This window comes from Phaenicophaeus curvirostris, chromosome Z (genome assembly GCF_032191515.1).
Source record: "Phaenicophaeus curvirostris isolate KB17595 chromosome Z, BPBGC_Pcur_1.0, whole genome shotgun sequence".
NCBI lineage: Eukaryota > Metazoa > Chordata > Aves > Cuculiformes > Cuculidae > Phaenicophaeus > Phaenicophaeus curvirostris.
Genome location: NC_091431.1, coordinates 34,427,226 through 34,443,154, shown reverse-complemented (window position 1 = coordinate 34,443,154; position 15,929 = coordinate 34,427,226). Strand labels below are relative to the sequence as shown.

General features: G+C 38.2%; 1 protein-coding gene across 3 annotated transcripts in view; it reads right to left on the bottom strand.

Moving 5' to 3' along the window:
• Window positions 1-368: 368 nt before the first annotated feature.
• The window catches only part of ST8SIA4 (ST8 alpha-N-acetyl-neuraminide alpha-2,8-sialyltransferase 4), a 45,872-nt gene continuing 30,311 nt past the window's right edge, over window positions 369-15,929 (bottom strand). For 2 of the 3 annotated variants that reach the window (XM_069880144.1, XM_069880145.1), the window contains one exon: window positions 376-1,572. In XM_069880144.1, coding sequence (XP_069736245.1) covers window positions 1,290-1,572 — 283 coding nt within the window. In that variant the 3' untranslated portion in view covers window positions 376-1,289. Of the gene's footprint in view, window positions 1,573-15,929 lie in introns of all 3 variants that reach the window. The other variant, XM_069880146.1, reaches the window with a different exon arrangement.

The following is a 15,929-nucleotide window of genomic DNA, read 5'->3' as shown; positions in this document are numbered from 1 at the left end:
AGATTGATGCTCAGAATAATCACTATGAGATAATGCAAGTCTGTGTTACTTCAATTACACACCAGAACATCAAACTGATAAAAAAAGAGGTATATTAGAGAGACCTATCACTTAACACCATTAGAAATATAAGTATTAAAATAACTGTTTGATTAACAGTTATTTTATTTTCCATTTAATTGACTAGGTCTTTTTTTTTTCTTTAGATGTGTTTCAAAGTCACCTGAGTTCCTTTACACTTTGTATTTTACTTTCAATTGGGAATAATAAAAGAATATATATATTTGAAATAGATAACTGTTGAAGATTTTTCTGAAGAATGAAATTCTATATGCAGAGTCAGTAAAGAAGTTTTGCTTTGAGAAAAACTTAAATAACAACTTCAGCAACAAATAAACATCATACTACATCTACACCATTTCTTCAAGGAAAGGAAAATATGTGTGTATGACCAATCTTTGGTACTAAAAACAAGGGCACCTTTTTGTACATCTCCAAAGCTGAATACAACAGAAAAAAATTTCTTTAAAAATGGATTAAAATGATCTCTGAGTGGTTCCATATAAAGGGTATTGACAGCGGTAGCTAGAAAAAAAATAAGGCTGTGTGACAGCAGGATACAATACAACAATTGATAAAATACGTGATGCTTCCCTCCACCCTCCCACTCTTCTGATTTTTTTCTTAAGACAACTCTGTAATTATTCATAACATCCTCAAAATCCTTTAATGGCTCCAATACCGAAAAACAACAAACCCCAATCAACAGCAATGAAAGAGAAACAAAAGCTGACATTATAATACAAGATCAGAAACTGTTCTCTAACTGAAGGCATTTACTGATTTGTTTGATCTTATAGACTTTGCTTTCTCTACTTGATTCCATCATAACATGTTCTGCCAAAGCTTGGTTTATTTGCTCAAGAAAATAATCCATTCACTGTAGATTTCTTTGTGGGCTGCCTGACCACAGTGGCAAATCAGCAGTAAGTAGGTTATATTCCTCTTCTTTAATTCTGATGAATGTGTTACTGGATCCTGTAAACACTAATGAGTATACATTTGATCCTAGTGAAAGTGGCACTTACCTAAACTCTTCCAGTCAAGCTAGCTTAGTTGTATAGCACTTTACAGGTATAACACCTGGTGATGTACTTCTGAAAAAGAATCCTTTTTCCCATGGCTTATTGGATATTGAAACTTGTCCTCACTGGGATCCCATTGCCATTCCACAACAACTTATGATGAAGCGTTGTCTTCTTTACTTTGTATTTTACTTTACATGTGCTTTATTGCTGTAAGCATTTCCCTGTTGTTAATTTAAGTGCTCCTCTGTTATGTAATACATACAATGTTTTAAACTCTAATGGCATCCTATGAGGACTAGCATTAGAAAAGTACCGATACTTCAGATCATCATAATAATGATATTTGACTGGCTTTCCATGTAAATCCTTTGGAAATGGCCAATATCCATACAGGTGAATCTCATCACAAAATCTGGTGGCAAGCGTGTACATGAGGAGACCAGTGCTGGGTCGTTTAATGTGGACCTTGTTTGTCAGCCAATAGCTGCAAAGAAAGATAAAGTATATTATGAAATTCTCATACAGCTTCATATGAATAAATCTTGTAAATTTACTTTATCTATTCATTTTGTATGATAAAAAAGCATAAATGTTGACATTGTTTTGGTACATTGTAATTCTACTTAGAAGCGAGATATTATTTAACACAGTGCTGAAGAAAAATTAGCCAACTAAGGTTCTTACTTCAGGCTTTAACCCTAGCAGGAAATCACAATTTTACAAATGCTACAAAAGCGCAGCTAACCTCCTTAGGCAGACCAGGGAACAGTCCCTTGCCATGAACCTTGACTTCTTGCAGCATCTAATTCAGCTCATCACGTCAGCCCTACACTGAATACTGGATTGGCCTAGTGATTATTTCACAGATTGCTTGTTGCAATAGAAGTGAAATGGAAATAATAAACATAGCACATTATGAATGTAACTTTTGGAAGCAAACAGAAGTGAAACTTTAATTGCTTTGCTTGTAAGTATGTAAAGCTTCCTGTTCACTAATGGCAGTCTCCAGGAAAACAAAGGATTACACTAATAATTTAAAAAAGGTTTTGTTTTGTACTGTACGGTACCCAGATCCAGCTGAAGCCATGGAACAGTTTTCCTGAGTCAGTAACCACATGTCTGCTTGATGGTTTAAAAGCTCGAAGTTCTCAAAGAGGCAAATGGTGGGTAGGTGCAGAAGGAACATGGGAACTGAACTGGATTCCACCATGTAGCTCATATCAGTAACTTCAAAATCTGCCATCAACATTGTTTTACATCCCCAACCTTTAAAAATAAAACTTCATTAAAATGATGCCAGTGTATTCCTGGTAAACTGCTTCTCCCAAGTCTGATTCAATGTAAAGTGTTTGCTGGTACTTTACAGAAATAAAAAAGGGTATCTATGAACTTCGACCTGGTCATTCTGCTGGCTTAGATAAACAGCAGTCACACACACAGTTACTCTGGTCAAACTGTGGGAATAAACTTTGGCAAGCAAGGGATGTAGGCATTTTGTTACATAGCAACACCACATAAACTTGAATCATTCCATTGCATCTATATTCTTTGTTACCTGTAGGCTGCAAACCATAGCCTAAACAGGGCATCAAAGCCTCATAAGACCAGAATTAGCCTTTTGCTAAATAGGGTTACAATAGACTAGGAACGCTTGAATACAGACAACTTGCTTTAAAGGCATTTAGTTGTGTAGCACCTACCACTATAAGACAACATAGCAAAAATACCTCTTCAATCAAAGCTCAAAGTCTTAAAATTACCACATGCTGTGTAACATTAAAAACAACCATCCCATTGAAACATCTAGTTTCACTTTCTGCCAGAAACACAGACCCTAAAGGCTGATGTTTGTGAATCACAGATATAATATGCATGTGAAAGATTACTTTTTTTTTTGCATTGTACTCAAGTGTAAAAGCTGAAGGACTGAAAATAGAAAGCAGTTCTAGGCTGCTGATTGCTTTCCTAAAGCCAACAGGCAGAACGACTCAGAATTCTCTTTGGCTGTAAAAACATAGGATGGTAAAAAGCATATTTAAGAAGAAAATGCAATGGGGAATGTTTACATGTACAAATGATAAATGCAGTTTTTTCATTGTTTTCATAAACCTGAGTTTTCAGACAAGTTTCTGAGATAAAATGCTAAGTAGTTTTCTGCCTGAGATGCTGCAAAATTTTAAACCAAAACAAAATAAAGACTCCAACTCCAGATGATTATATATGAAATGTTTGTTTATGGAAAAGTTATAGAAGAAACAAATCTGACCACTTTCACGCTCACAATACAAATGCAGCAAAAAAAAGATTAAAAGTGGAAGCTAATTATTTAATCTTTGTAGAACTGATATTTGTGTCTTTGAAAGTCAGTACACACTCTAATCACACGCAGTCAATCATCCACATGAGTGTCTCTAGCCAAACACCAATCAAACCTGATGCATCTGATGCTACATGACAAAACTTCTATCATCCCTGTGAATTTCAGCCTTCCAGGAAAGGGATGATTATGGCAGCCAATGAAATTACAGGTGAAATTACAATAAACAGGTGGATCTAAATATTTGAAAAAAAGGATACTTCTTACTTAAGAGTTTCTGTACAGAAATAAGTATGTAATGAAGGAATAAGATATAATAAAGACCTTCTTACAATATTAAAATATAAAAGCAAATCTTTTATTCTGCTTGTCATATTCAGATGCCATGCAATATGGAAACTTAACTGTTTGATTTCTCTTAAAAAATGAAAAACCTATCAAAATGCTATACTCAAAATACGCTATTTGCTATTCTTCCTATCAAAATTTTGCAACTTGAGATCAATTCAATTTTGGATGAAAAGAACCCACCAGTAATTCAATGAATGAAACATTTAGAGGCCATTCAGTGCTTCAGGCTGAAGCCTCCTGCAGATCATTGATTTCTGCAAACATCTGACTCCTAACATCTGCCTGAATTGAAAAAATTGTTTGTGTGGTGTAGGTAGCATCTGTCACTTTAAGCCCTGAAATCTATGTTTTCAGTCACTCAAGTAGCTACCCCAATATGAAACTTGATAAAGGCTGATTTTTAGTGATTGACTGATGTTGTAAATGCTTTAACAAATAAGCTTTTTTTTGGACCTGCTTTCAGTTTCTGGAGTTTTGTTATAACTTCAGTTTTAAGCCTATTGATACTCATCTTACATATTTACGTGGGATGCACTCATTTTCTGTATAAAAGAGAGAGGCAATTTACCTCAGATCTGAAAAAGAATCCTATGTTTCTCTTAACTGATCTCTAAATTTTCAACTGAAACCAATTCCTGACTTTCAGGCTGGATAAATAAATAAGTTTAATTGACAAAGGAACAGGTGTACCTTGCCATGTTAAAAAATTGAGTCTGCTGTATAAGCACCACTATTAAGCCCATAAGTGGAACGCTGCAGCCACAGAGCCACTGCAGTGCTCTGGTTATTTGTTCTCTTGATAGCTCTAATAAAACAACTCCTTTGCGAGGCATTGCTGTGAATTTACTGAAGCGTGCTTAAGAGTTTACTCTTAAGAGAGTCTCCAGAAAAACACAGTTTTTAATTTGAGACGGTTTTTAATCTGATTAAAACCACAATTTTAAACCAGTTTGTAATCTGAGATATTTGCCTGCCAATTCTTGCCCTCCCAGGACCTGCAAGAAGACTTTCCACTCCAAGTAAAGAATCAGAAACCAAAGAGCTACTCTCTGCTAGGAACCTCCATCAGAATCAACTGGATTACATTCAGAAGAAAGAATTTAAGATTTTTCTTTACCTTTGAACTTCTAAAAATATATTTGAGTATGTATTTTTTAGTATTTTACTGTGTCTTTCACTCCTCACGAACATTTTTTCTTAACCTCGGCTGACCTCAAAATATTTAATTCAGCCCTGCATGAAAGAAATTTGAAATAAAGTGAAACCTAATGAAGAACAGAGTGTCAGTAGAACATAATGAAACATCCCTTCTTTGATCAGGAGTAACCTAGCAAAATGATTGCCCCAAATCACCGGTACAACTCTTTAATAGTTGTAACCAATTCTTTGCCACAGGGCTCTGAAACAATTATAATGCAGTACAAGTTATAAATCAGCTGTACTGTATGTTAACCTTAAGACTTGCATCAGCAGTACATTGATATGATTTGTAACACTCTGGAAAAATAAATGGAAAAAATGAAGAAAAGTAGCATGAGTGGAAAAACTTCTGCAGATGAAAATGTTAAGAAAAACAAAGAGATGAAATTCTGCCCTAATGAATGCATCAATTTTTTACATCCATAATCGCTGTTAAAGTGATTTGACACTTGTATTTGCCTTAGTGTTTACAAACACTCAATATTTTGGCCTTAAAAAATAATGAACCTGTTTAACCTACAGTCAAATCCACTAGATGTTCACCTATATCTAGCAAGATACCTTTACATTTATAAAAACAGAAAATAGTATTATCAGCATCATTGCTGAAGAAATGTTAATTGAATAGCATGTTGCTACCAGATAATACGACTTCTCACAGGTACTAATAAAATTTAATTTAAATAAACACATAAAACCATAGATACCTATTTTAAAAATCATTAATTTTAAAATGATCTTCATTACAATGACTAAATACATGCAAAAACCGACGCCAACCATCATTACACTAAATGGATATTGGGGAATTCAAATGACAATTGCTTACTCTGTTACTGTGGAACGGATGACTTCTGAATAGATAAAAATATGAGACGTGTTTTCCCAAGGCTCTACTCAAAATGACGTGCTTATCTCAGGCAAGGCAACTTGATATGACAGGCTCTATTCAAATACCAGATTATTGAGAATATTTAACATTTATTTGCCATATCTACAAAGTATGAATGAGAGTTATTGTTCAGTCAGCAGGGAAGCATTGCTGAGTGCTTGCGTAAGACCTACTCCAAATTTTTCAACATACAATACTGTGAAATACTGTACACAAAACCCACGTAGGAATAATACACAGTATGAAGAACTGAAGCACTTTCCAAACTGTCCTTTGCTTTTTAGCAAACTGAATTCACTACATTAATGTCAACAGTTGCTTTTGGGTTTGGGTTTTTTTTGTTTGGGTTTTTTTTCCTCCTTCAATTCTTGTTTATAAAACAGATTTCAAGGACCACTGGAGACTTTGGACTCTACCTGGTAATCTTCCTTATAAAGACAAAGAAAAGACCAGTGGTATCTACAGTGAACATGTTACATACCTAGCATTGCCACAGCTAAATGTCATGGCCAGCAGGATGCCATTCAGTGTTACTACCACTGCAGAGAATTTTAACCACTATGAATATAGTCTTTACTGGCTATGGCAAAATAATTAAGAATATATTAAACTTCATTTTTAACTGTCTGAAAATAAAATGGTTCAGCTTCCTTGGTATAGGAGACTATTCTGCTTTGCACCATTGTTCTAACATGATCTATACCCAAACAAGCTTTAATGAACTTTTTGAAAATGACTTCAATAAGAAAAGGATTGGCTAAGGCTAAAGAAGTATCAAAATACAGCATAACACTGCCCTTCTATTGCTAGTGAATTGAAAAATACTTCCTAAAGTTAAGACTAGTTAAGCCTATGAATTCTTTCCTCATACATAAAAATATTTTGGTGTAACAACTGGAATCCTCCACAACCATAAGCCTCATGCCCTATAAAATATTTGGAAGGACAGGGTAGCAATATCTAGTATGATGGATAAATCCTTCAGGACTGATTAACAGGATATGTTTAAGTCTAGGAACTCAATTTCTGTCTCACTTCTGCAATACTTCCAAGCTATTAGAATATTTTAGTTGAACCCACACTAGTGAACTACAGCAGTTTTCACATAAAAAATTAAATTATTGAGCTAGGTTTAGAAGGAAATCACAAGATGAAAAAACTTTAACCATTTGATAAAAGCAGTTCTCGATGAATGAATGGCAGCAGCTTTTTCTGTCAAACTATCACTAGTTTCAAAATACAAAAACCCATGCTGCAGATTCATAGAATGGTTTGGGTTGGAAGGGACCTTATGAGATAATTTAGTTCCAACACCTCTGCCACTAGATCAGGTTGCTCAAAGCCTTATCCAATCTGGCCTTGAACAGCTCCACAACTTCTCTGGGCAACCTGTTCCAATGCCTTATAACCCTCACAGTGAAAAATTTCTTCATAATTTCTAATCTAAATCTACCCTCTCCCATCTTAAAACCATTACCCATTGTCCTATTGCTGCACTCCATGACAAAGAGCCTCCTCCCAGTTTTCCTGTAGGTCCCCTTTCAGAACTGGAATGCTGCTTCTTGTTTCCAGGCTAAACAAGCTCACCTCTCTCAGCCTGTTCTTACACGGAAGATGCTCCAACCCTCCTATCATCTTTGTAGCCCTCCTCTGTATACACGTCCTTCCTGTGCTCAGGGCTCCAGAACTGAGCACAGTGTTCCAGCTGAGGCCTCACAAGAGTAGAGAAAGAGGGGGAGAATCATCTCCCTCTACCTGCTGGTCACACTTCTTCCAATGCACTTCTTCGCAAGGCTGTGAAATGGTCATGCTGTCCATACCTCTGCACTGTCACCCTACTCAATTCTGCTATGACCAAGGGATTGCAGAACATGAACAAAAACTAAACTGAATAACTAAAATTATAGATTTTAGGAAATCCAAGCTGTTTCCCTAAACACTTACGTTTGTATACAAAACTGTTTGTACAAAATGTATTTCAGCTGATATCAGATCATTGTCTTCACATAGCCATGAAACTTCAATAAATGCTCTTTTATTTTCATTATTTTGTACACTGCATCTGTAAAACTGGTTAATGCCTCTGTACCCAGACATGTTTACAGCCATTCAAAATCTATAGAGTAAATACAGCAGTGACATTGTACCAAAAAAGGAAAAACTTTGTAAAATACGCTGTACAGTTTCAATGTCAAGATTGCTATTAGAAATACACTCCTAGTTTAAATTCAGCCTTGTTTGTTTTGTTCCAGCAGTAGATAGTAAAATCCTGCAGAAGAAACTTTAAGCAATAGAGTTGTAAATCTTACAAAACAAAACAGAAATAAAATTAAACCAGAATTTAAGCAATAAACAATAAACATTTATTACTATTCAAGACATTATGATCCAGTTAATTCTGCAATTAACACAGAAACAGCTGCAATACTTATCTATGTTTTTAAAAAGCAATTGAAATTATCTTGAAAAAGGTTGTATGTGGGAAAGAAAATGATTTAGCAGCTAGTTCACTTCAGATTTCCCTGATAAGAATAGCTGCCATCAGCTAAAATAGTAATAGTGAACCAACCTTAATCTCTCCATAAAGAATTGGACTGTAAAGTAATTAATTCAATTACTTACATTCAATTTCAGGCTAAGTGAAAGCAACAGGAGTGCAGAGATACTAGCCCAGACCTATTTATATTTTCTTTTGCTATGGTAAGCTACACATAGCAATAAGAAGAAATGTCTCCAAGTGCTTCTATGAAAAGAGAATTGATGCAGCTTCCAAAACGCTAAACATGTCAAAGTAAGGAAGTGATATCTCCTTCTGAGACAGCCAAGATGTGGTTGAAAATGTCTTGCATTCATTCCATCAGCAATATACTAATGATAAAACTGGCAATGTAATTTATCTGGCAATTCATAGAAATACTATCATTAAAATTATTTTGACACAAGCTGAGTACAGATAGTCTGAAAGCCAGAAATAAAATTATTTACTCCGCTTCTAAATTTATTTTGGATGTACACTAATAGCCGTCATGAAAATACATGCTGATTTCTTTTAAGGGACAGCATCAGTGAAGGTTCGCCCCTGCAACCCTTTATTCAAGTGATTCTCAAGTGGCTAAACTGACTTACACGCTGGTGTAACGGTGTTCAAAATAACTTTGTTAAAGAGAAGGGACATGAGATTGCCAAAGAAATTACATGAAGAAATGGATTCACTTTGAATTTCACTGTTATTTGCATGATACTGTCAAATGTTTTTAACTGACTACAGCCTGAAAATGCTACAGCAATTAATTTGCTAGATGAGATTTCTTGATAAAATAGTTTAAACTCTTATGCGATTATTCCTTGATATACAGAGAATGTGTCTCAACTCAAACAGTAACAGATGGATAAGTACTTCAGTGTCAAACATAAAAAAAGCTAAGTCATTTTAAGCACTAAATTACAAAATATTGTCTTGTACCACAATTCTGATTAGCACATTTCAGTGAACGTTTTCTACCAAATCACATGGTCTCAGCATTCCTCATACCAGAATCCATTTTTTTAAATCTATCATAACAATAGAAGTGTAGAGCTATGCTTGCTTTTTACTTCAGACTGAGGAAGCGTTGCCCTCACCATGCATTCTGTTTACCTCTACAACACAATCTATTTTACAAGGAAAGGTAGAAAATTGGTTTTTAGAATTATAACTCCCACAGTTATAACACCAATTAAAAGCACAGTGGGCTTGGCAGAAGAGTACTTAAAATGTTACTAAAGAAAGATACTTGTATTTTTGCTCCTCCTGGAGTCAGGGATGAGGGCTACATTAGCAAGTAGCGGGGACGGTTAAGAGTTGCTCTGCACGGCAAGACAGATGGTGCTGAGTACAGGATGTCCACACCATATCCATTACAGGTTTTTTTCACTGCAGGCTGTGAAGAAGGACCTAGGAGTTCTGATAGACAACAAATTAAAGATAAGCCAGTAATGTGCCCATGTGGCCAAGAAGCCCAATGGTGTTCTGGGGTGTATCAAAAAGAGTACAGCGAGCAGGTTAAGGGCAGTTATGCACCCCTTTACTCTCTCCTACTGAGACGACATCAGGAGTACTGTCCAGCTCTAGGCTCCCCAGTTCAAGAAAGACAAGAGAGAGTTCAGCGGAGGGCTACAAATATAATTAGGGGACTGAAGCATCTCTCCTAAGAGGACAGGTTGAGTGAGCTCAGTCTGTTTAGCCTGGACAAGAGAAGACTGAGAGGTGACCTGATCAATGCTTGTATCTAAAGGGAAAGAGACAAGAGGATGAGGCCAGACTCTTCTCTACAGTGCCCAGCGGGTACAAACTGGAACACAAGAAGTCCCACCTGCATACAAGGAAAAACTTTTTACTGTGAGGCTGATCCTGAAAGAACGACTACAAATTTGATGTTAGCATAATAGCTATGCCTGAATTGCCATTGTCATGCTTTGGCTGTCATTAAGAAGAACAAAGTAACTAACTAATGGAGAAAAAGAAGGGAAAAAAAATCATTATTGTGTATGTATGCGTTTGTATGTGAATGGTAGTTTTTATGTAGACTATAATCTAGGAAACAGCTATTTTTTTTCCAGGACAATGAAGACCCAAATCAAAGCAATGGAACAAGGACATTGACATTTTATATGCATTGTGATAAAGATTACCTTAAGTGGAGAATCAGATTGGAAATAAAGATCACTGGAGAAGCTTGCAGAATGAAACAGTTTATAATGCACTCTTATTATTAATTGATTGGGCTTGATCTATTCCAACTGTCAGGAAAATCATCCTAGAACCATAGAATCACAGAATCATAGAATCACCAGGTTGGAAGAGACCCACTGGATCATTGAGTCCAACCATTCCTATCAAACACCAAACCATGCCTCTCAGCACCTCGTCCACCCATGTCTTAAACACCTCCCTGGGCAGGCTGGTCCAGTGCCCAATGACCCTTTCTGTGAAAAATTTTTTCCTAATGTCCAGCCTAAACATCCCCTGGCAGAGCTTGAGGCCATTCCCTCTTGTCCCGTCCCCTATCACTTGGGAGAAGAGGCCAGCACCCTCCTCTCCACAACCTCCTTTCAGGTAGTTGTAGAGAGCAATGAGGTCTACTCTCAGCCTCTGCTTCTCCAGGCTAAACAACCCCAGCTCTCAGCCATTCCTCATAAGGCCTGTTCTCCAGCCCCTTCACCAGCTTTGTCGCTCTTCTTTGGACATACTCGAGCCTCAACATCCTTCTTGTGGTGAGGGGCCCAGAACTGAACACAGTATTCAAGGAGCGGTCTCACCAGTGCTGAGTACAGAGGGAGAATAACCTCTCTGGACCTGCTGGTCACACCGTTTCTGATACAAGCCAAGACGCCATTGGCCTTCTTGGCCACCTGGGCACACTGCTGGCTCAAGTTCAGTCGGCTGTCAACCAATACCCCCAGGTCCCTCTCCTCCAGGCAGCTTTCTAGACAGACTTCTCCTAGTCTGTAGCACTGCATAGGGTTGTTGTGCCCCAAGGGCAGGACCCGGCATTTGGCCTTGTTAAACCTCATGCCATTGGACTCAGCCCAGCGGTCCAGCCTGTTCAGATCCCTTTGCAGAGCCTCCCTGCCCTCCAGCAGATTCACACTTCCACCCAGCTTAGTGTCATCTGCAAACTTGCTAAGGGTGCATCCAGGTCATTGATAAATACATTGAACAGGGCTGGACCCAGCACTGAGTCCTGGGTAACACTACTTGTAACTGGACTCTAGCTGGATTTAATGCCATTTACCACCACTCTCTGGGCCCTCCAGCCAACCAGTTTTCCACCCAGGAGAGTGTGCGCCTGTCCAGGTCAGAGGCTGACAGTTTCTCAAGCAGAATGGTGTGAGAAACTGTGTCAAAGTCTTCCCTACTGAAGTCCAGGAAGACTACATCCACAGCCTTTCCCTTATCCAGTAGTTGAATCACTTTATCATAGAAGACGATCAGGTTAGTTTGGCAAGACCTGCCTTTTGTGAACCCATGTTGACTGGGCCCGATCACCCGGTTCTCTTGCATGTGCTTCATGATAGCACTCGAGATCACCTGTTCCATGACTTTCCCCGGCACCAAGGTCAGATTGACAGGCCTGTAGTTCCCTGGATTCTCCCTGCAACCCTTCTTGTAGATGGGCACAACATCAGTCAGCCTCCAGTCAAGAGGAACTTCCCTAGTCAGCCAGGACTTGTGGAAGATAATGGAAAGGGATTTGGCCAGCACACCCGCCAGCTCCTTCAATACACTTGGGTGGATCTCATCTGGCCCTGTAGACTAGTGGGTGTCTAGCTGGGCAAGCAAGGCTCTGACCACCTCTTCTTGGATCATGGGAGCCTCATTTTGCTCCTCTAACTCCTGTGTTTGTACACAGAGGGAACAACTTTCTTTGCAATCAAAGACTGAGGCAAAGAAGGCATTAAATGCCTCAGCCTTTTCCTCATCCCCTGTCACTGTTGTTCCTTCTGTGTCCAATAGGGACTGTATGGTCTCCCTAGTCCTCCTTTTATTGTTAATATATTTATAGAAAGATTTTTTGTTATCTTTCACAGACTTTGCCAATCTGATTTCTAGTTGGGCCTTAGCCCTCCTGATTTTTCTCTGTGTGATTTCACTTCCCTACTGTAGTCCACTCAAGATGCCTGTCCCTTCTTCCAAAGCCCATAAACATTTATCTTCTTTTTGATATCTCTCAAGATCTCCCTGTTCAACCACGCTGTTTTTTCACTGCTGGGTCTTTTTCTGAAACATAGGGATGGCTTTCTCCTGAGCTGCTAGGATTTCCTTTTTGAAGAACTCCCAGCCCTCGTGGGCTCCCCTGCCCTTAAGTACTGCCTCTCATGGGACTTTGCCAACCAGCCTTTTGAACAGTCCAAAGTCTGCCCTCTAGAAGTTTAGTGCTACTGACCTGCTAACCACCCTCTTCACCACACCTAGAACTGAAAACCCTATCATCTCATGATCGCTTCGTCCTACTGCCACACCCCCCACAAGGCCTTCTCTGTTCACAAACAGCAGGTCCAGGGAGGCACCTTCCCTTGTCAGCTCGCTTACCAGTTGTGCGAGGAAGTTGTCTTCCATGCACTCCAGGAACTTCCTAGACTGCTTCCTTTCTGCTGTATTGTACTTCCAGCAGATATCTGGAAGATTGAAGTCTCCCACAAGAACAAGCGGCATCGATCTAGAGACTAAGATCTAGAGATCTATTTAGATCTAGAGATCTAGATCCTGTCCACATTTTCACTCTTCACAATAACCATCTTCTCACAGCCTTCCTGGGTAGATTGGAATGCATGCACATCCTGTAATGTTGACATACTATTTTAAGACCTACTTACAAGGTTTTTTGTGCATCTAAGAATCTGTATTAGAATTCCTCAGGTCCTAAGCTTTGGTCCATTCAACACTCCCTTAACATCTTCCAGAAGCAAAGGTCACTTTTGTTATTTATCTTTGGCAGAACAGCTATTTTTTTTTTCCTGCTTATCATTGGTCTTCCAGATCATCATCTTCCAGTTGGTTCACTGTCATCTGCAATTAGCCACATAGTATTTTTTCGACAGTGAAGGAAGATGCATCTTCACTTACTTTACTTTCATGCTTTCCTCACAATGCAAACTACATTCACGACAATTTTAAAAATAGGTTTGCTGAGAAAACCTTTTGTTGATACCTATGGGGCAAATTCAGACTGTGCTTAACTGCTCAAATTCTCACAGAAAAAAACTGAAAGGGGTTTCTCACAGCTCCTTTTCTCCTCTTCCTTTCAAAATGTCCAAGCTTCTGGGAAGCCCCTTCAATTACTTCTCTTTCACTATGACTTTTAAGCCAAAGAAATGACTTTGACTTACTGTCTCAGGCTGCATCAGAGCTCTACTTCCACTTGCTATTTCTGTAACAAGTCATGATGTCTATACCTGCCCACCACCAGTCAGAACTGTCTTCCTCCAGCTCTCAAAATGCCCCAGAAACACTGGTATGGGTAGTTAGAAATATTCTTTGTGATACATCACAACAGAAGAGAGAAAGTGAAAGCAGATGCTACTTAATTACATAGCTTCTGAAAACTGCAAAGAATATTTCTATTTTTAAGTAATTTAAGCCCTTATGAATCTATTTACACCTAAAAGAGCACTGAACGTTTGACAGTAAACATGTTGAGTTCTCTGTTGCACGTCAACTTAAAACACTTCAGTTGCTTCAGATCTGTAGTATTCATCAGATGACACTCATTCTAGCACAGCAGAAAAATGGTGAAACTCATTGCTCCCTCAACTTGCACACAAAACCATTTTCAAGAGTGAAACAGATCTCTACTGTAAATGAAATCAGTCATACATGATTTATTTAGAAATCGCAGGTGCACTAGTGCACACAGGTACATAGCAAAGGTACACTAGAAAAGAATTAAGAGTACATGTTACAGAATAAGAAAGCTAATGGGTAAAATTCTGGAGAAAAGGTTTTCCGCCCTGGCAAATGACCTTCTTCCTAAGGTCTTGTGGAAAAAGCTATCTCTCTTAGTGAGGTGTCCACATCTACCTTGTACCTGTGACAGAATATGTTACTGTCTGCAATACAGACAATGGGGCAAAATGCAGATTTCTATGAATTACAGAATCATGGAAACATTTGGATTGGGAGGGACCTTTCAAGATTATCTAGCCCAACTCCCTCTGCTGTGGACAGGGACAACTTCCACTCTACCAGGTTGCTCAAAGACCCAACCAACCTGACCTTGAACACTTACAGGGATCTACAACTTCTTTAGGCAACCTGTTCCATTGCCTCACCACCCTCACAATAAAAAACCTGTCGTTCTATCTAGTCTAAACTTACCTTCTTTTAGTTCAAAATCACTGCCCCTTGTCTTCTCATCACAGCCCTTGGTAAAAAGGCTCCCTCTCCATGTTTTTATAAAGTTCCCTTTATATATTGAAAGGCCACTGTAAGTTCTTCCCAGAGCCTTTTCTTCTCAAGGCTGAACAACACCAACCCTCTTAGCATTTCCTCACAGGAGAGGTGATCCAGCCCTCTGACCATCTTTGTGGCCCTGCTTTGGACCTGTCCATGTCTTTCTTCTACTGGGGACTCCAGAGATAGATACAGAACTCCAGGTGGGATCTCAATAGAGCAGAACAGAGCGGGGAAAATCACCTCCATCAACATGCTGGCCATACTTCCTTTTATGCAGCCAAGTATACTGCTGGCTTTCTGTGGGCTGCAAGTGTATATTGACAGCTCATATACGAAGATACAAAGCTAGGTTAATATTTCCTTCAGGTTAATAAATTCTGAGCTGCTAAAAATATCTTCTTTTTTAAAAAAAATTTGTGGCCATAAACTACAACCCACCAGTGACAAATAAGAACTTTTTTTTTATTTTACTGCTCCACATACATTATACATGAATGAACTACATTCACACTTACAAGATAAAAGTGATTAAAGTCAATACCTTAGTTCAAGTCCAAATCCATCTATTTTTGATTAATACAGACAGAACCTGCACCAAGCAATTTATTTTTTATTATACATTGTGTAAAAGCTGCTGGCATTTATGGGCTTTTTTGTTTTTCCCTTACACTTCCAACAGTTGACTGTTTTTTCATATAGAGTACTTTTGCCCCATGGAAAGGTTTAAACACATGGAAATGTTAAGGGCTGAGATAAAACCTTTGAAAATGACGAAGAACACTTGAACAGAGTGACCCTTAGGTGTAAAAGTGGTGATCAAAACTATGTATATGAATTTATGAGGATTTGAAATGGAAGATGGGAGATTTGTTTAGATAATTCACAAACAGTCAAACCTAAGCTACTACAAATGTCTGTATCAAGGTACAGTTGCAATGGTGAGAAAAAAGCACAGAAGAAAAATAATTTGAATAAATACAAAAACCACAGAACTGACAAGATGAACACCAAACCCAAGTAATTATTTGTCATAATGTGAAAGTCCTCCTTTTTCCTTTGTTTGATACTTTCTGCATGAATTCACTTCAGAGAAACTATTTTCCTATGTGTATATATATTCAAAACTTATCTGTGACTTGTCCATGT